The following is a 21,996-nucleotide window of genomic DNA, read 5'->3' as shown; positions in this document are numbered from 1 at the left end:
ATGGTTTGTCTTTGAATTTACATCACAATGTTAGAAAAAACCGTCGATAATTTTTTCACGCCTCCTCTTGCATGTTATCACCGTTTCGAAGAAAATGATATGGCATATTCCCAACCACATATAATAACCTTAATTTATTGCTGTAACTTGTTTATACTTCAAGAAGGCCAGGGGATGACATTCCCTTATTTCGTGGTCAGGCTGCCTGTCTTTCCAGTATAAATAAAACCTTTTTTCTGCACAACTTGAAACGGCAAATCAGTTTTTTATGCATTCCAGTTGAACTGGTTGACATAGTCAAAACAAAAAAATAACAAAAAAAAATACATCCTTAATGAAAACGAAAACCACGTCTGGTAAAGTTATTGTGAAAAGTCAAATATTGGATGAATCTTGGGTCGATAAATTTATCAAACGGAAATTCTCCAAGCGAGAGAAACGAATGTGGTAATTTGAAACCAAGTAGCTCATGTCGGTAGCACTTGTGCGACCCAGTGAAGAGACACCAGACGTATAATTTTGTTTTCCATTTGGAAAAATTTCCGGAAATTTCGGTCAGGATGAAAATGGACACAATTTTTCATTTCAAGCTACTGGAAATTTTAGGAGAGAAACTGAACTTCTGAAAAGGTAGTCGCTGAAATTCGCGCGTTCCATTTACCATCTTGTCACATTTACACCTGGGTTCCGAGTTTTTCGGTTTTCATGACCTCTCGCTTCGTTCGAAATGGAAAGTTCTTTGGGAAAACGTGAAATATATAAATGGAACCGACGTTCTTCCCGTACGCAATGTCAAGTCGACCATTCCGTTAACAAGCACTATCAATTTCCAACACCTCTGGGGTGTCTGCCGCAAAAAGAAAACAATATAAATTACCATGATATCGTTCCCCTGAAGAATTAAAATCCTGCGATACAAATAATCTAAACCTTATCCCCCAAAAGTTAAGGCAAAAAGGCGGTTTTTTTTTTTTAGAATTTTAAGTTTTCGTCTTCGTTGGAGGGAGAGCCAAAAGGAAGGTTTCTCTAAGAAAAGGGAAAATAATTTGCGTTATTTTGAGGGCAAATAAATTAGCTCATTGAAATGTCTTTTTCGTTGTTCCCACAGTATTTAGAGAAACACTCGTCGAAGTTTGCAAGTTAACGAAAGCAAATAGTTTCAACTTTCCTCCAGTCTTCGTATTTTTTATTTCCAAGCTTTGATTTGTCTTCAATTTGGTGACTTTTCTATGAAAGAAACTTCATCTAGTTATTTTATAATTCGGAATTTCCATTATTCATGGTTATAACTTAACAAGTCGAAAAGCTAATCTTTCGAAAGATGGCATCTTTCAACTTTGGCTACTTTGTGCTGCCTCACACTCAGTAGGGGATTTGCTCATGTAAGAGGGATGAAAAGTCTGCGCAGAAGGTTGTTCATCATAAGTCAGATATTTATTTATTTTTATGACGTACTTGCAAAAAAACTTTGGACGTTAAAATTTTGGAGCCCCACGGTAAGAATAGACGCAATGAATCGACAGAATCGTAAAACTTGTTGTCTACGTAGACCATTTCATCTTTACTTTGTTTAGTTCGTTTTGTTCGTCATTTCCGCCACTCCTTTTAAAATTTCGAAATATATGTTACGACATCCATCATTATATAATATTGTAATTTCATCTTTATAATTTAGTAACATCTAAACAAACAAACAAAAAAAAACATCTAAACCTGAAGAAGGCTGGTCTGGCCAGCCAAAATATTGTTTAAATATGCAACGCTATGTCCGCCTCATCGCCTCCTCATCGTTTTTACTTTTCAAATTTGGCTGATTAGATCTCCTGTGAGATCCAACGTTCAATCAAACAGGATCTCAGTTCGTTCACGGTAGGCCTAGCTACAATAATCTCGAAAAATCGTCTAAAAATCCATCCGGATAATCTCCTAAAAAGTTCTAAAAATCTCAGAAAAAGTTCTGAAAATCTCAATTTTTTTCTTCTCAAAATCTCAAAATTTTAACGAAAAATATCAAAACATTTTCCAACAGTTCGCGAGAATGCGTCTAAAAATCCCATCAATAGTTAAAATAAACTAAAGGTTAAACAAAGCCAATGATACGTTTTCATTTTAAGTAATTAAGACGAATTCCGCTGTTCATGAAACGATGACTGAAGCCTCTTCTCACTCTTATATATATAACTTTTACGAGCGAATTGGTTTCCTAAAGGTCCGGTAATACGGGCAACATTTTCCTTCAACTTGACAAGTTGGTCATAAACGTGGTAATACTCGCAACAATGTGTTTCAGCTTGCATTGCAACAATGTTGCGAGACAAGTTGAAGCAAAATGTTGCCCGTATTACCGGATCTTTATGCGCATATAAAAACATTATTTATCTAATTCCTATTCCTAAATATTTTTTACGCTTTTTACAGACTTTTTTGGCTCTAAAAATTCTAAAAATCCTTGAACTTGCTAAATTCTTCTAAAAATCTCCGGACTCTCTAAAAATCTTCTCAGCGTCTAAAAATCTAAAAAAAATTCGGATTTTTGTAGCTAAGCCTAGTTGACGGCTTTGCAGTTTATTTAGTTTGTTGATTTTCGGATATTTTTTTTATCTCACTTTGGACGTATTTCGGACAAAATTTTCGGACACTTCGCTGAAACGCAGCTAACGTAAATTTACTTCTACAAAACACGTTTTATACTGGAACAACATCTGTGATAATGGTAGTTTCACTCAGACTGCACCCTCGGGGTTTTATAGATCCACCGACGGGGGAAATAAGAATAATTCCATCAAGCCATTACCTATCTCAAGCAGTAAACTAGAGTTCGCTCCATAAAGGAAACTAGCGGCTGGATCACGCTATCCACCGGATAGATCACTATCGTTAACAAAACACATCGTTATCAAAAAGCGATTTATCCGGTGGATTGTGTTATCCACCTTTCGAACAACCCGGGCTTGTTCATTAAGTGTCCGCATTATGTATATTACTGCACTGTTGACCGAATTGTCACCGAAGTATACATAGTTAAAACACACCGACGTCCTGTGTGTCAGCGCTGCAATAAGACGAGCAAATTAAGGGATTACAGAACCGGAATTGAACAAAATGATCGATTGACGTTCGAGAGGTTTTCTCTGAGCTCTATGATCACAGCATACTCATTAAAATAATCATTTGAGCCTGTAGAGAACGTAAAAAGTTAACGTTCCACAGCAAAGAAATGCCCTAAGCTAAGTCAAGCAGAACTATAACACTTCTTCTTTTCGTAACTAAAACAAACAAAAGCTTTTTTAGTGGAGTGTTGCCAATAACGCCGACGAAACAGTGGTGTTCCATATTTACCTGCATAAGGTAAACTACTTAATTAATGCTACCCTCGTTAGAATCTTGCTTTGTAACCAAAGGCGGTTATTTTTGTATGCATTTAATTGGTTTCAGGTGAAGACTGTATCGCCCCTGAAGTTTACCGATTTTTATATCTTTAACAGGCTGTTAAACTGGTTTAAAATAGTCCATAGCCACTTTAATAACATTTACAACTGTTGACACCGTCTGGGGCTGAATAGAGTGACGACGTCCGTTTTTCTATTAGTCTTCCTTTCTGCCTGAGGCCAGCATCGCAAGTCAGTGAAAAAGTAATCGAAAGCATTTCTTTGACGAAGAGCAGAGCAGAATGAGGTTATATGTGTTGGTGTTTTTCATTTTCATTTGCTTCCTACATTCCACAGGTAAGGAACATTTTACTTTCATTTTAGTGAGGGAAGGGCTTGGAAAACTTCATGGTTTTACCCTGTTTTAGCCTCAGATACAGCAAAATACAGAAACAGGCAAAGCCCATAAATCTTAACGTATTTATTTATCCTTCAATCATCCAACTTAGATTCTTTGTAATTATTGTAATGCAATGGTTCCTTGCTTTTCAAATCGAGGGATCCTAACATGACTCGCATCAATATAATAATACTTGTTAAGGTAGTCAATAAAACATTCAAAATTTACGATGTTTTTTCCTTTTCTTTAAAAAAAAAAATACACCCTCGTTAACGCCGGAGACTTTCATTTCAACTGGTTCCCACGGACTCACGGCGTTTACTGACAAAAACTACATGTTTTTCATCGCGCAGAAAATATATAGAATAAACAAAACAGACAAGCTGGACCATGTTTACAAGGTTTTTTTCCGATATTTTCATTAAAAGGGTTCGGTTAATCCTTCAGCGGATTAACCGAACGCCTTCCTCAAAGAGTCACGTAAAATATATTTCTTCATGACGCGATTAATATGCAACAGACAAACTGAAAATATACTAGAGAATATTTAGTTTTAGTATATTCTCAGCTCCGACTATTGCATTTCTAGCTCTCTGATTGGCTCAAAAACTCCGACTATGAGCCATTAGTCGGAGTTTTACCTTATATGGAAAACAGTGCGCCAAGTTTAAAAATTTTCCGCTCTGTAAAATTGTTGAAATAAAAATCGGCGGCAAAAACCCGATTAAGAATATACTAAAACAATTATTCCATTCGACCTTGTTGGATATGAAGTGATCATAACCAACTCGCGCTACGCGCTCGTTGGTTATTTATCACTTCATATCCAACGCGGTTTCATGGAATAATTGTTAAGTAATAGCTAAGCATCTAGCGGTTATTAAAGTGGTTTTAGAGCTTTATTTGTTCTTAATTTGTTTTTTTAATTTAATGACTCGTCGTCAGTTATATTAATATGTGGTTAAACGTTAAAATTAAGTATCAACTGTACCAAATCGAGATGGATCCAGTGGTAAACAATTTTTAAAGTCAGCTCACGTACTCCATAGTTTTACTGTTAATGATTTCAACACGTGAATTCTCTAACCAAGACATTAAAACGTAGTACACTGGAACCTCGATACAACGAAGGGCCATGGAACTGGCAAAATATGTTCGCTATAATGAGGCTTCGTTGTATCGAGGTTCTTTTTACAATACACTGATATATTTTACTATTACTGGGGGGAGGAATATGGTTCATTATGCCGAGGACTTCGTTATATAGAAGTCGGTTAAGTCGAAGTTCCACTGCATATGTAACCTTTATCCACTTTATTAAGTTATGTTTTGCCATCTGATCATCTTAGTGCCATCTTGATTGTGTCAACATGATTAGCGAGTTATGGGTTCACCAGTTTCCTAGCCGATTTTCGAAGTTTAATTTTAAAAGTTTGAGGGCTGTTATATTCTTTGTCATCTTGTCTTTGGTCTTTGTTAGTGAAAGCTGCACTGGAAGTAAACGAAACTAGACTACACAAGGAGCTGTTCAAAGGATACAACAAACACACGCACCCCAGACTACCCGGGACAGGTCCAGTGACGGTCACTTTTGATTTTCAACTCATACGTATTCTTGATGTGGTGAGATTTTACAACCTTTAATTAACCACGTCTGTTTATATACTGGTAGAGTCGCGTGTTTTTCATGCAATATGTATTAATCTGCACCATGTTTATCACTTATACGCCCAGTACCCATACAGACTGTATATTAAGAGGTGTAATATAAATTTTGTCTATGAGGAGTTTCTCTTTGTAAAATGGTTAGAGGTGGTGGCGGAAGGGAAAGACCAGGCTTGAAAGCGTGGTGGGAATTTCAGTAGCGACATATGCATTGGGTACATAGAGACTCTCACTTACAGAACAGTGCTAAACGTACATTCTTGCCAATGTAAAGATTAGGGCAACCGTCATTTGGATTAAATGAATTGTGAGAGATGCGAGAAAGAGAGATGAAGAAATTCTGGCAAAAATTACACGATTACAAATAATCGAGGCTGAATCAAACTGATTTCAACCCTGATCACACCTTGACCAACGTATTTCAGTAGTAACGCACTCTCTCCTACTGTAACTACAAGTTGTGGGGCGTCAAAACTCAGTACCTCGATCTTGTTACTACTTATCTTGCAACATTGTTTAGGGCATGGTGGTCTTTATTTTGTAACAAATGTGACGCATTCTAACATCATGGAGTTTCGGCAAGGGTTTAGCAACTTTGGCGATGTGCTGTGATCAGAGGATCTAGATCTTCTCCCAATCAATACTTATCGACTTTCATATGCGGGAGTCGAAAGTTTACTAAGATCATAAACCCAGTGAACTAGCAAAATCCCCTCCTTGCACTTTGATGAAAAGTTCAGATGAGAGCGAAAGTTTGACTTGATTCTAGCTTGCCTAGCAAGCGTTGCTGTACAATTCCTACCCCAATTTGAGCGCGTCCAGAATGCAGAGAAATTTTTCCTTCCGTACGGGCAAGCTTGTCGCACATGCAGGCTGTCTGCTGTCATACCTAGCCCTTGTGAAACCTGTCCTAAGGGCGGATTCTGACTGACTCCTGATTTCTTATCAACAGAGCGCGAGAAGTCAGTACATCATCACCTATGCGTGGGTGAACCAGGTCAGTCAACTGGGCTTCGTTCCCGTACGCCTAAAGAAATTTATAGTTACCATAATTGATCGTGACTGAAGTTTGCACAACCAAACAATCAAAGTCAATGCTGTCGGCTTTCTTGTCCTTGGCGAACTCGTTTTAATTTCAAAATGTAGATCAAAATGTGTTACAGACTCCAAAAACCGCCATTAAGATCATGGTATTAAGACATCAGACATATCGAAAGAGAAGTCTAAAATTTTTGTTTCCTTGAGAAGTTCGTCTTTGTGACGAGAGGCCGAACTCGAAAGGCGAGTCATTGAAAGTTTAAACAGAACTGAAATTCCGAGATATCCTCTGATACTCTGGGGATTATAACTTTGTTATCTTTACCAACTATCGATGGTTCGGTGGAATACGCGGAGTGCGGAGTGCGGAGTTGGAGTGCAGAAAATGAGGAGTGTGGAAAATGAGGAGGGTGGAAAATGCGGAGTGTAGAAAATGCGAAGTGTGGAAAATGAGGAGTGTGGAAAATGCGGAGTGTGGAAAGTGCGGAGTGTAGAAAATGTGTAGAAAATTTCAATTTTCCATTTATATTTCCATGGAAATTCCACGTAATGTCCATGCTGAGTGTGGAAAACGAGGCGTGCGTAATATGAAAATTAACAAATAATCTTTAATTCCGTTATATTCTCATTGAAAGAGTATTTTATAATATCGTGACACATGCGTGTAAATTAAAGAAATCAATGCGCGTAGCATTATTGTGAATTAACAATGTTAACAATCGATCCATTCTCTTTAAAAGCGGGATGTATCCCTTCATTTCACTGGAAAAGTTGAAAATTTACAGAGTATGTAAATAACATGTAATTAACATGTAAATAATCAAAAAAAGACTGTAAAGAATAATTTACATGATTTTTCCCCTTTTACATGTTTTGGAGGTTTCATGTAAATAACATGTAAATATTTTAAGTGAAACATGTAAATGATGAAGAAAACACTGTAAATGTTTCAAAGCAAAGGGCTAAGATCATGTAAATAACATGTAAACTGTTCCTGCAAATACTGTAAATAGCCTGTAAATTTCTTGTGATTCAACCTGGAAACCCGTAAATAACATGTAAATTTAATACAGGGAGGGTGCCATAATACTGTAAATAACATGTAAATAAAAAAGAGGAGGCTGTAAACAACATGTAAATAAAAAAAAGGGAGGCTGTAAATAACATGGAAAATGAAAACAGGAGCCTGTAAATAACATGTAAATCGAAGAAGGGAGCCTGTAAATAACATGTAAATCGAAAAAGGGAGCCTGTAAATAACGTGTAAATCGAAAAAAGGAGTTTGTAAATAACATGGAAATCAAAAAAGGAGCCCATAAAGAACATGTAAATCGACAAAGGGAACCTGTAAATAACACGTAAATCAAAAAAGGGAGCCTGTAAATAACATGTAAATCGAAAAAGGGAGCCTGTAAACAACATGTAAATCGAAGAAGGGAGCCTGTAAATAACATGTAAATCGAAAAAGGGAGCCTGTAAATAACATGGAAATCGAAAAAGGGAGCCTGTAAATAACATGTAAATGGCAAAGGGGAGCCCATAAAGAACATGTAAATCGACAAAGGGAGCCTGTAAATAACACGTAAATCAAAAAAGGGAGCCTGTAAATAACATGTAAATCGAAAAAGGGAGCCTGTAAACTACATGTAAATCGAAGAAGGGAGCCTGTAAATAACATGTAAATCGAAAAAGGGAGCCTGTAAATAACATGTAAATGGAAAAGGGGAGCCTGTAAATAACACGAAAATCGAAAAAGGGAGCCTGTAAATAACATGTAAATCGAAAAAGGGAGCCTGTAAATAACATGGAAATCGAAAAAGGGAGCCTGTAAATAGCATGTAAATCGAAAAAGGGAGCCTGTAAATAACATGGAAATCGAAAAAGACAGCCTGTAAATAACCTGTAAATTGAAAAAGGAAGCCTGCAAATAATCTGTAAATTGAAAAAGGGAGCATGTAAATAACCTGGAAATGGAAAAAGGGAGCCTGTAAATAACATGGAAATCGAAAAAGGAGGCAGAAACCCTGTACGATAAATGACTTGTAAATAATAACTTGAAGAAAAATGCCTGGAATGTACTGTTTTATTGTAATCAAATCTGTTGACCTTAATCGTAATAGTAGAAAATATCCAAATTTATACAGAATCAGAAATTTATTGCAATCAGAACAAACTTAGTAAAATTCAAATAGTTTTTATATGCCATGAATAAGGTGTACAATGTATACATTGCAACAAATAAAACATGTTTTCTTTTCTATCTATCCATAACAAGACGACTTAAATGTAATTTTGTGCATGGCCAAAATATTTTAAAATACCATGACTGAGCTCCTTTAACCGAATTCAAGCACTTTTCAAGAAGACTACTAAAATTCAAGACCTTTTCAAGATTGTGCGAAACCATGTCATATTCAGCTCTATTTAATTCCTAAATAATAAAATGATTAAGAACTATACTGTTGTCAGCTACAACTAGTAAAAATTTTGCAATTTAGGTGTATTACTAAATTAAAATTGTTTGCGAATGGATACCTGTCTTAAATATATACTAAATCCACAAAGTCAAATGTAACATAATGATAACACCTTTGTCATAAAATGAATGAATAAACTGTTTTTTCTTACTAAGTAATTAATGTAGGATTAAATTAGCCTTAATAATGAAAAATGGGGGAGGCACGATGGCCTCGTAGTTACATGTAGTGCGCTCAACTCCTAATCAAGCGATTCGGGTTCAAGCTCTAGGTGGGTACATTCTGTTGTGTTGTTGGGCAACACACTTTACTCTCAGTGCCTCTCCACCCAGGTGTATAAGTGGGTAGCAGCGAATTTAATGGTGGGGTAACCCTGCAATGGACTGGCATCTCATCAAGGGGGAATAGAAATAGTCCTAGTCACTTCCTGCTACAGGTAGCGGGATAAGCTCCAGCCTGTTGGGCCACGTAGCTCATATGCAGACTTTACCTTTACCTTATTATTAAAATTACTGCAGCGTAAGTGTGAAGTATTGATCAACTTTTTTCATAGAGTGAATTGTTCTTTTGAAATAACAGAAAATAGGGAGAAAAAACCTTTACCACAAGATAGAGATTGACATTTTAAATTCATCATAAAAACATTCATGCCAAAGGAATACTACATTGCATAACATAAAACAAGGCTTCTGACATCTTTTAGGCTATGTTTATAAAGTCACAGTTTCCTTCTTTTTCCAAAACTGTACGGAATCCAAACAGTACAAACATTTTGGACCCCTGACAAAACATTCACTGTAAACAATATTCAAAATTTTACTTTTTCTTTTTGTGATAAAAAAAAACTGTACTGTAAAGAAAAAATTCATAGGGGCCTGTTGAAATTGAAAGGCGTATCTAGTACCATAGTTCCCATAACACATCATAAGTTAATAAATTATTGTTCTGGTACTACATGTTTGTAAACATAGCCTTTGCTTTTTATGATGAAATCTTATAGCTGCTGTATTGAACAATAAGTATCGACCTAGCAATCTACGATATTTAAATTTGATGCTAATTCACTAACACAGGTACAGTGTAAGTGATACTTCAAAGCATTAAAAAAAATGTTTAAAGTGGTTGAATTTATGCCAGAAAGCTGCCAGAGCATATCAAAGTGTTGAAGGTCACCATGTTAGATTGTGATGCACCAGAGGCCCATTTCTCGAAGGTCCCAAAAAGTTTTCACACCCAGAAAGCCTTACCAAAATCCGAAACCTTCTGCTTACAGAGCTGTTTTAATCGCTTATTCTCAATATGAACAGAGGTTTCCTTCACACAAGAAGTTTCAGGCATATACAACTCTTAGTTTTTAGACACAGCTCAATTAAAGATAGCTTTCTGGGCCCGAAAAGTTTCCAGGGCCTTCAAGAAATGGGCCTTGGACCCCTTATAGAGTCATAAGTACTGTAGACTTCTCAGTGGCTGATTTTTTCCTGATCAAGCATCAATGCCAAGGAGTATGCATGTATTGACCACTCTCAATTTTACTTCATCCTACAAGTAACATAAAACATTTCGTTAAATAAGATAAGTTATGTCTGAGTATGAATCAGCAAATTCTGTGTATGATATCAATCAGTAAATTTTACATTGGAGTTATTATTTTGTTTCTTATCATTCCAATTTATACTGTGACCTTTGAAATCAGACTGTAGCCGGTCATGTTGACTGGCCAAAGTAATTTTAGCTCGGTCACGTCTTGTTTCTGACCGGTCATGATATTTATGCAAAAATCAAGTACATGTAATGTGAGCCAAATTAAACCCACAAATATAGTTTGTTTGTTCCAGTCACTGCTAGACCGTTTAAAAATTGGCTTAATATTTTTCCGAACGGATTTAACCCCAGTCACTCGAATGGCATTCCTATCGATCTTGAATACATGACAAACAGCAAGCGAATGGTCTTTAGCAGTTCGAACAGATACATGTATGCATTGGTGTATGTTTTCATTAGAGGTCATAATAAAAAAGAGATTAAAAACTCTCAGATTTACAGTTGGAGATTTGATTGTTTATTCAAGAATGAACAACGTGACCGTCTCAACATGACATGACTGGTCAACATGACCGGCGAGTGAAGTTTTTGGCCAGTCAAGTCACCATTCTGGCCAGACATTGCCCGTTGACCGGCCATTATTTTGAGCCTTGAATGTTCATCAATCAAACAGATCTTACATCTACATCTGTAGCTATTGTGTGACAAAAACTTTGCATCTCTGATTGGAAGGCACTGAATGTCAGAGGATGTAGAAGAACTAAACTCAAAATGTGTGGCAGTAAATATTCAATGTTCACTATCTTCTACATTGTAATATTCATGCACAATAAATCAAACTCCTATCAAACAATGTTTAAATAATAAGTCAAGTTATTTGCAGGCACAATTTGATTGTTTCTTACACGCACTTATGCTCTATTGGTGGACAAAGGTACAGCTGATGTCATAAATGTTTGTTTTTGTTTCTTTGTTATGTATTATGAAGCAGATAGATTCTACGTTGTCACGCATCTGTTCAGTAATAGATCACAGAAGACATCAAAATGTGGTAAGAACATAGTGACACACGCCTGAAAAATTCACAGATTCTGTGACACACTCTGGTAATGGCTTATGTGAATATTTTTTGTTTTTACCACATTTTGGTGTTATCTGTGATCTACTCAGGGCAGGAAAAAACCAGGCCTGATTTCCTCAGCCAAGTAAATTTTGCTCTTGGGCAAACGAAAATAGAAGTTCAGTGGCCCGGTGGGCAGGTGATATTACAATGTAGCCTCAGTAGTCTTGTGAGTCTGACAAAAAATGCCAGCTTGATAAATTGTAATTTCCAGTCATTCCATTTCAAAACTTAAGACCTAAAGATTAGTTAATTATTAGGTTGAAAGCAAGAATTAGTTAGGAATCCAAGCGTACCTCATTCGCATTTGTCCTCTGATTTCCTTACTGGCCACCACACTGGCAACTAATATTTAAATGGGGGCAAGTGAAAACTGAAATTGACTGGCCCACTGGGCAAGTGACGTACAATTTTTTTTCCTGCCCTGCGACAGATGAATGAACAGATGCATGACAGATAAAACCTGCATGTATTTGGTAAGAGCCCAATTTTGTACAAGTAAAATGTACAGCTGTAACAGGTCTCTAAAATGCTGTCTGGTCATCCCAGGGTAAGGCAATCGATTGAAATTGATCCATAAATTGATATAAATCAATAAATTGAAATTAATGTAAGTGTCATCAGTGCTATCAATCAATTGAAAGAAATTCATACTCACATGCTAGAGAAGTTTCAAGTTATCAATTTCATTTTACCAAATTTATCAGTCATTAGAGAATCAATTGAAAGTTGGCCTCTCTTTGTTAGTTCACATAAACTGTAGAAAAATTGTGTCCCTCAACACAATGTTTGATTGTAACTTTTTTATGTAGATTTCAAAGGCACTACCAAAGATCCCCAAAACATAGTCCCCGATACATGTATGCCAGCAAAATATTCTTTTTACAAGATACAATGTTATGTTTTTATGCAATTGTATTCATGATTTCATATTTCACTTTATATCTTTTGTTCATTTCTTTCTTATTAAATGTTGCTTAGAAGATATGCTAGTATCAGCAAAATTGATAATGTTTATTGAAAATTTGATCACAATCGATTACTCATGACGAATCCTTTTATTGATTTCTGATATCATTGACTAATTCCTATTGATTGTTATGAAATAATCGATTGACTATACTGTGTCGTCCAAGACAAGTAGATTTTCCTGCCTGGGGAAGTTACTCTTCCTTTTTTTTTTCAAGTCCTGTGTAGTTTTCATGACAGTTTGAAGTACATGTATACCTCTTTATAAAGTATCGTAGTGTTTTTTTTTTGTGAAAGAAAATTTCACAACATTTAACTTACTATCAGCACCAGTGGGTGCAATGTCCATGAACAGTTGTGTAGCATATTGTAACTTGCATGTAGGTACAACTGTAGACACTTGAGTAACTTCAGAATACTTACACTAGCATAAGAGAAATTTCTCTGCTGAAGATGGCACATTACATTTTAGCTTACTAGCATTCACATCAGAGGGCAACATAACCTTACAAGAGCATGCATCAGAAGGAATCATAAGGTGCATATAAGCCAATAACAAATGTCGCATGCTCTTACTCGGTTATCGAGAACAGATAAGAACAGATAATAAAGCCCTTTATGCACAGCAAGTAAACCTCAACAAAGTCGATTCCACAAGCAATGTAACTTCTCCTTGATAATGACACATTCACAACCAAAGGCAAAACGAAATGGATACGTATCTTGACGTTACTTTACTCTACTCGTTCAATTTATGCAAAACTTGCTTACCCGTTGTTGTTGTTGCCTGTAATCGTTATCTTCAGCTTCTGCGTAACGGAAAACTTTGCCTTGAAACCGTGCACGATGACGAAGCGAAGGTAGAGTGGATTTTGGCCCGCTAAAACAGAGCTCGAGTTCGATTCAAGTTCCAACGAACTGCCAAACATAGCGGGAGAACCGAGAGGACCTGGTACCTATCATGAAGACCGCTGATTCCTGTTTGTTGGTGATCGGGCACTCACAGGGCTGGCATGCTCTTATAAAGGGACTGGGATAACAGTGATGGCAATGAAAGCACAAAACGGTAGAAATCACCAAAAAACAAACAAACAAACGAACAAACAAACAAAAAGAAACAAAATGTCATTTTGGGTACCGAAAAAAAGTCAGCTATCATTTTCGGAAAGGCGATAAGTCCTAACGTTTTCGGGAAATGGACAAAAAAGCCCTAATAAGTGCGAGATACACAAGCTCCCCTAGAATAACCGAACAGATAATTTTTTTTTTTTGCGCAACCTAAAATTAACCTACAGAGCTTTGAAAGTACACCAGATAGCCTAAAACAGCGTTTCAAAGCATTCGAGAGAAAACGGTCGTTGGGCCGGCCGTGTCCCTTATGGTTCCCTGCCTAACCTAACTCGCGTCAGTTCAAACTCGGTCACCGGGGCTCTTTCCGTCTTGAACTCATACAACACGTGACGCTTTCATGGTCCTTCATGAATAAATACGTACGTGTCCGAGAATTAATTTTTCTCTTTTCTAGAGACGTAAGCTTGGGACGCGTGCATGTGCAGTAACAATTCTAGTTTTATTTTGTCGTTGTGGATGCGCGGAAAGTTCACAAGAAGACAGCCTAGTGCGGTGTCGATCAATGCAGCGATTTAGTTTGGTGCATACCTTCTAACCCAAATTCAATTTAAAGCACACTATAGCACACACTTGGATTTTAGAGAGGTTCAAATGCTTCAACGTAAAAGGCACCTTAATGGAGGCTTCACGGAGGTTTACGGAGCTTTAGGGCGGTGTTACATTTTAACTTTACACGCCTTTAAAAGGTTCCATTTATATGTTCTCGGTTACCCGAGACAACCCTTCCTCTCTCTCCCCCCCGTCCCCCCAAGTTTAACCTGGCCGGTCTAACTTTTCATTTATTTCCTTGCAAAATCCAACCAACCGTTTACAAGAGGATAGCGAACCTGTCGGTAACTTGGAATTTACATCATTTCAACAGTCTTCGTTGGTTGAACCGTTACACCAGAGTTATATTAAATAAGCCCCCTTTTCGGTTACATGGTTTTTGCAGGGTTTAGGCAGCCCTTCTCTTAAATTTAGATTTTTTTTCTAAGAGTCTCCATTTTACATTAACGTTGTCTTAACAGTTTTTCGAAAAGCTCCCATTATCTCATTTAAATTGTTTTCACAGCCTTTGCAAGGTCCCCCTTTTTAATTTACATGTTTTTAACAGGCTATTTACAGCCCCCCACTGCACCCGTGCAACTTCTAGGTTTTCCATTTACATGGCTTTTACATGTTTCTTACAGGCTCCCTTTCTTTCATTTACATTGTTTTTACATGTTTCTTACAGGCCCCCTTTTTTTCATTTACATGGTTTTTATATGTTTCTTACAGGCCCCCTTTTTTCATTTACATGGTTTTTACATGTTTCTTACAGGCCCCCTTTTTTCATTTACATGGTTTTTACAGGGTTACAAACATAACATTTCCAGACTTTTTACAGCATTCGCTTGAATTATTTACACGTTTGTTACATGATTTAGCAAAGCAATTTACATGTTTTTTACAGAGGCAGATACTGTAAAAGTGCGTAAAATATTTTACAGGTTTTTACATGTTCTTCAAATGATCATTGTCGACAAAGACAATGTAAATCACTATTTACAGAACATTTACATGCTGTACTAAAAGCTGTAAATTTCCTGTAAATTTATTTTACAAAACCCTAACATGTAAATTGTAATTTACAAAGAATGTAAATCAATATTTACATGCTGTAAATTAAAATTGACATGTCCATGTAAATTTTCAACTTTTCCAGTGTTTTCATGGCTAAATCGTACAATATTAATTCTAGCTATAAAGAAAACAAAAGAATAGGTAAATATACGAATTCAATGCGCGTAGCATTACTGTGAATTAACGATGTTAAGAATCGGTCGATTTTCTTTTAAGCGACGCATCATCGCATTTTCATGGCTAAATCGAACAATATTTCTTTGAAGCTCTAAAGAACAGAAACCAATAGATAAATAAAAGATTGAAATCAATTCGCTTAGCATTATTGTGAATTCACGGTGTTAACAATCGATCCATTCTCTTTAAAAATGGGATGCATCCTTACACTTTCATGGCTACATCGAACAATGTTTTTGGTAGCTAAAAGTTGAAATCAATGCATGTAGCATTATTGTGAATTAACGATATTAACAACGAGTCCGTGTTCTTTCAACATTTCCCTCTGGCCTTCATCAAGTGATTGGCAGGTACCGAGGTCGATTAGTACACGGCCGACAAAAACAGGGGTTTCTCGCCTAAGATGCGCAGGGTTGGGATGGTGATAGGTGTTGTCTGTGCTGTACACTAGCGCCCCTGTGTTGTCGTACCTGCCTACCACACGCCGATCCACGTGCTTGACCACGATTTTGTGTGGTGGCTGACGAATTTTTTCTGCGAACATGTCACCGCATCCGTAGCACTTTTTAACATTTGTTGACAAGGCCACGAGGTAATACGAATGCGGCGACAAACCTGAATGCCACGTTCTGCTGCTGCCGATGGTTGGAATGACGAAAATGGCCGATGAGGCCATTCTCTTTCAATGAGAATATAACGGAATTACACACGCCTCGTTTTCCACACTCAGCATGGACAGTACTAAAATGGGAATGAGGAATGGGAAATTGAAATGGAAAATTGAAATTTTCTACACATATTCTACATTCCGCACTTTCCATACTCCGCATTTTCTACACTCCTCATTTTCCACACTCCACATTTTCTGCACTCCGCACTCCGCACTCCGCGTATTCCACTGAGCCACGATCGATAGAGACATCATCCTGGCATTTAAAAACTATTCGTTGATACAAAAACGATTACAGTATTAACACTAACTGATGGACATTTCGTGCTATATGGCTTTTTTTAATTGATTCGTTTATTCCGTGATTCGACTGTGTTATGCTGGCAGCAATTACAGTTACTATTGCTGGAATGTACAGCAAAGCTCAATCAAAAAATGTTCTAGAAGCTGCGCGAATGACGTAACCTAATTGTGGATTTTTCTTTAGTACTGGAAGAACAATCTGCTGAAATGGGACCCAAAGGATTATGGGGGAATCCAGGAAATTCACGTTTCCCCTGAAGACATTTGGGTACCAGACACACTGTTATACAACAAGTAAGTAATTCTTACAGTCAAAAGACTAAGGTACTTGATTACACTAGTTATGGGGATTACCTCCTCAAGTTCCCCTCCATCAAATGTCATCGACATTGAAACTTCGAGTCTTTACCAGTCTCCACGCACAACTAGCGGTACACTATTTTTAACAGAGAATTTGCTTGAACATAAAGCTCTCTCCTTGGTGATTGTTCTTTGGTGGTTTCCTTTGTTATCGTTAAGTAAATCTAAATATGTTATATATTTTTTACTGACCTTGACTGGTTAAGTAACTAACTGACTGACTTAGGCTCTATATATTTTTAAATAATTTGGATTGGAAGGGGTAGCAGATAGACTCTCTTATTCGTTAACACTTCAGGCTTAAATAAGTATCACCAGTCACCAGACAAACTATAAGATGATAAATGAAATGCCAAAGTCCTTCGTCGGGCCGCTCTAAGTATATGGACAACTGCTACAGTTTTAAGACAGTAGCCAGTTCATTCAATCAATTTTTTTCTTGATAACTTCTGAAAGTCGGTGACGATCTTTCCCAGCTGGTTTTCCTATTTGCTCCGGTCCGTCTGCAATTGTTAATTTTAATTTAACACGAACTCAAAACGGTCTGAGACGTTACCTAAGCCGTCAGAAAAATGAATCCGACTAAACGGATCCAAATTGTGAACTCTGACCGCTGGCAGTAGTTGATTCACGACAAACGCAATCTCTAAAGTACTCGGCTATACTATAAAGTAGGCAAATGGAGAACCTCTTTCTAGTTTGAAATCCCAATAATTACATGTTCTATCAGTTTAGTGCTTTGTTAGTGCAAGCTCCAGATTGCACTGGCTCATTGCTCATACATCCATATTTCGAGGTGATTGTACGTAAGCCTCAATTGTGACTATGTACTTGCACCTGAACGTCCTTAGTAAATAAACACTACTGTAATTCCAGTAGCCGCTGGCTCCCTATTTTTTAAATCAGTTTCTGCTGGCTTTCCGAAACGATATTATATTTATGAATAGCTGAAATCCAAATCTTAAACAGTGTGCAAGGTCTGTAAACAGTGTGCAATAAAAAAACTGAAATGAACTGAAACTGAACTAAGTGATGCAGTTTTAAAACGATTGAAAGGCAAGAATTACAGGTCAGTAAATCTTCCCTATATTTAGCTTGGAGGCGAGAGGCACACAAAATCCATCTTCTTTGTAAAATTCCTTAAAGAAAAACAATTAAAACCAATCAAACCGTAAATAGCAGCTTAACTTCTTGACTTTTCCTGAAAGTTATTGGTCTTTACAAGGTCATCAGTCAACATCAGATCGTTTCAGGGGAAGAGTAAAGCTATTGTTGTCGGTATCTTTTAATTTAAATTATTTTCCCATTTAATTAACATCATAACAAGCGCATATTGACCAGATCGTAGCAGTCGGTCTAGTTTCTTTGTGTTTGATATCATGATGACAGAAACTGATGTCACTGTGTCGCCTAAGGACTTCATGACCTTCTTTTCTCGTCCTAAACAGGGTCTTAAAATGGAGGGTGTTGTCCTACACAGGGAAGGGTTCTTAGAGTATTTTTTGTCCTAAACAGGGTCAGGATTTCAAATCCTTGGCGGTATCCCTATACCCAGACATGGGTCATCTTCTTAATGCCGAGTGGCATAAGGGCCTCATCTTAAGAAGAGCGTATAAAAAATCAATCCATAAATTTAGTATGCCTTCCTTTTCTCTGTTTTAATTACAGCATAGATGAAGAGGAGCGTATAGGAGGTGGTAGGACCACGTATACAACTAATGTAGCAGTGCAGTACGATGGAAGCAACACGTGGTTAAACCCCGCCATGTTCAAGAGCATCTGTAGTGTGGATGTCACAAACTTTCCTTTCGATGACCAGGAATGTCTGCTCAAATTTGGCTCTTGGGCTTTCGATAAATCAAAGATCGATTTAGCAGTGAAAAACGGCAGCACTCTCAACAGCTACTACATCAAAAATGGCGAATGGCAACTGCTGAATTTGTCTGTGAAGAGGAACGCTCTGAAATATCAGTGCTGTCCGCACGAGTTTGTGGATGTGTCAATAAATGTGCATATCAGACGGGAATCACTGGATTACATCCTAAAGTTGATTATTCCATGCTCACTGATCTCTTCCATGATATTTTTAGGGTTTGTTCTACCACCCGAGTCCGGTGAACGCATTGGACTGAGTATCACAGTTCTTTTGGCCATGACGGTGTTTCAACAACTCAGTTCCGAGCTTATGCCATCATATGGTTTTCCTCTGCTTGGGCAGTTCTACTTTGCAACCATGTTAGAAATCGGGGCTTCTCTAGCAGTTACGACGCTTATTTTAAACTTTTATCATCGCAACAGACGAAGAATGCCCAAGACCATGAGAAAAGTGATTCTGCGGTGGCTTGCGCGCTTGCTGTTTCCTTGCCAAAAACCGAAGGATTGGAGCGAAATTCATCGAAGAAGCACAGCTATGCGACGGAGGTGCAGCGATTTAGAAGTTAAGGCCGATCTTAGCAGCAGTGATGCAGCATCTTGTGAGGAAGATGTCCTCGAGTGTTCAAAGGACACGAGCCCGCGGCGTGACCCGCACGTGGACACGTGGGTCGTACAGGAGTCTGGGGCTACACACACGCATGCGCATTCAACAACCAATGGTACAACTGAGAACCACTCGTTCTGCAATCATGCGGTCTCTCCCAAAAATGATTGCAACCACAACGGTGGGCTCAAAAGGGACTGGCTTAAAAAGCTAAAAAAGAACGGAAATTTACGTAGCCGGGACAAAAAAGTCGACCGAACTGGAAAGAAGAGACCTTCGACAGCACAACTCTTGAAACAAATGACCATTGATTCATTGCCTTTTGGAGGCAACATGTTGGACTGGTCTGAAGAGAAGCTTAAGAATCAAAAGGAGTGGATAAAGGCAGCGCGTGTCTTGGACAGACTCTTTTTAATCATTTCCATTATTGTTTCCATCGTTACTCTCCTGACAATCTTCCTGCGTGCTCCGAGATTTCGACTCTACTAAACTGTAAACAGGCTCCTTTGCAACTATTATCAGAATTGCCACGCTCTTCTTTACTAATGAATCGTCAAGCAAAGCTTTTCTCAGCGGAGAAGACTGAATAACAGGTGTTGGAATGAATTCTGAAACAGAGGGTGACAAAACAGGTCATACGTGATGCATGCAAAATCAATATTTCAACAGCATCATGATTTCCTTCTTCTGCCCTCATCTACTGCTCGTCATCTTTTGGCAACCCCTTCATACAAAAATAGCTCTAGTTTTGTATTATAATTTATTAAAGCATGCTGGGTGCAGTATATTACGTCACAGAGAGGGCCTGGGTTTCTTAGTATTGTTAGTAGCATCTCTTAATTTTTTGTTTTCGAAAGTTGCTCTTTTCTGTCATTTGTATTTAACTTAAATACCCATTGAAAGAATTTCTGATACACTTTTTTCGCAACCAGAGTTGCTACATAAATTCATTTTTTATTGATTACAACTTAAGCTTACTATAAAACTAAGTTCCTATTGGGTTAGTGCGATATAATCTATGGCCTTAGTTGCCTCGCTCTGTAAATAAATAGTTTTGTTAAAGGTGGCTGTAAACAGTTTCCAGCACTTTCCAAGACCCTTAATTCTACTTTTTAGTGCATCTATTTCAAACAAGGCAAGGAGAAACCCTTTTTTTCACTATCAAATTTTAATAAGCGGGATAAGAGGCAGCTTTTGGCAAAATATTAAAAATATATATATATATTAATGGGATTCAGAACCAGGTTTAAACTCAAGGTGGTCATACTGTTGTTATGGTAACATACTGTGTTACGAAAATGATAACAACTTGTTCACCAATGATTGGGCATTTTTTTGGCACCATGATTGAAGCATCAACTGATAAAGAGTGGTTATAAATCAGTCATCAAAATCTACGTCTAGGAAAGCTCTGGGAACTGTTTTGAGCCATCACCACCCCACGAGATTATATATGTGTCAGTTTTTGCAATACAGTTTAATTTTTCACGGTACCACATATACCATCACGTTGGTTCTGATAGGAAGTGAAAGTTGCTTACTGGCGCGGCTAGGCAGTTTCTCTGACCGTTACAGCATCATGCAGTGTTTCTTAAGGTGATTCCTTATTTTTGCATTGCGCATCCCTACTGCGCACGATTGTTGCGTCATTAGCGCGCGCACATGAGCCCGTGCGCGGACAAAACGTAAGAGATTTCCCTCAAACTAAGCTCGATAGCGAAATAAATGCTCCTTTTCTCTTAAACGAGCACGGTGACCCCCACTTGTTATTCCATAATTTCAATAAGAACAATATCCTCAATAACTGAGAAAAAAATTAGCACAAATCTATGGCTGCTTTTTTGGCAAATGAAATAAATACTGCAGAGGGAGACATAACGGGCCCAACAGCGCATGTCCAAATTATGTTTCCTTTAAAGGATAAAAAAAATGCAGGGTATTTGAGGACATTTTTTTCTGGGACATAGATGAATAAATAATCAAAGAAAGTCAAACTCTGTGTGGTATAACACGCTGCATTGAAAAATAATCGAACTTATTTGTTGCGCACGGAGATTACCAAGTCACCTAAATAACCGTACTTGTCAGCATTGTAGCGTGAAAACAAGCACGGTGACCCCTCTTTTTACTACGTTTTTAATATCTCGTTGTCCTGTGACAACAGCATACCAAGTTTCGTGGGAAATCTATGGCGGGTTCTTTTACTAGCGAATCACCTTAAATCCTCGTTAAAGAACCCAAGTGTTGCGATTTTCATCATCAAATCAGTTAGTAGGAGCAGTTGGAAGGTTTCCACGTCAGTTTTGCGCTATGCATTTCTTTCACAGTGCTTAGAACACCTTTGTTGAGAACTTTAGTCTATAGTCATTTCTTCATTAGAGACACGATCCCGATCTAAAAGGGTTCTCTTTTCTCAAACTGATACGTAAATAAAATGTCAATATTTTCAAATATAACGCTTATACACTAATTTGAACACTTGTGAAGCAGGTTCCTGTAAAAATTTAAACTATACGAACAAATGGATACAATAGCGTTCTTCGGGCTTGATATTTCTGAGACTAACTGTATGCACATTGATCAATGTCGGCCCAAGACGTTATTAACCAAATAGCTTACACAGACTCGAACTCAATAGTGCTATGTTGTAAACTACGGTAGAGGAGAGATTGGATACTAGTCATTCAGGGCA

The 21,996-nt window shown here is 37.6% G+C and overlaps 1 protein-coding gene across 1 annotated transcript; it reads left to right on the top strand.

Moving 5' to 3' along the window:
• The first annotated feature begins 3,489 nt into the window (after nt 1-3,489).
• LOC145463172 (neuronal acetylcholine receptor subunit alpha-10-like) lies at nt 3,490-20,107 on the top strand. The gene is made up of 5 exons (XM_081446893.1): nt 3,490-3,725; nt 5,249-5,391; nt 6,386-6,430; nt 16,650-16,759; nt 18,494-20,107. The coding sequence occupies exons 1-5, from the start codon at nt 3,671-3,673 to the stop codon at nt 19,791-19,793; spliced, it is 1,653 nt and encodes a 550-aa protein (XP_081303019.1). The 5' UTR covers nt 3,490-3,670; the 3' UTR covers nt 19,794-20,107.
• The last annotated feature ends 1,889 nt before the right edge of the window (nt 20,108-21,996 follow it).

Source organism: Orbicella franksi, chromosome 12 (assembly GCF_964199315.1).
Source record: "Orbicella franksi chromosome 12, jaOrbFran1.1, whole genome shotgun sequence".
Classification (NCBI taxonomy): domain Eukaryota; kingdom Metazoa; phylum Cnidaria; class Anthozoa; order Scleractinia; family Merulinidae; genus Orbicella; species Orbicella franksi.
The sequence above is the reverse complement of the archived record's forward strand: the minus strand, read 5'-3'. Positions and strand labels throughout refer to the sequence as shown.

What these genes read in the sequence shown, in the direction of transcription:
- LOC145463172 (XM_081446893.1), top strand. Translation starts at nt 3,671, where the DNA reads ATGAGGTTATATGTGTTGGTGTTTTTCATTTTCATTTGCTTCCTACAT. An exon ending in TCATACGTATTCTTGATGTG is followed by an intron (nt 5,392 to 6,385) that starts GTGAGATTTTAC and finishes TCTTATCAACAG; the next exon opens with AGCGCGAGAAGTCAGTACAT. An exon ending in CCTATGCGTGGGTGAACCAG is followed by an intron (nt 6,431 to 16,649) that starts GTCAGTCAACTG and finishes ATTTTTCTTTAG; the next exon opens with TACTGGAAGAACAATCTGCT.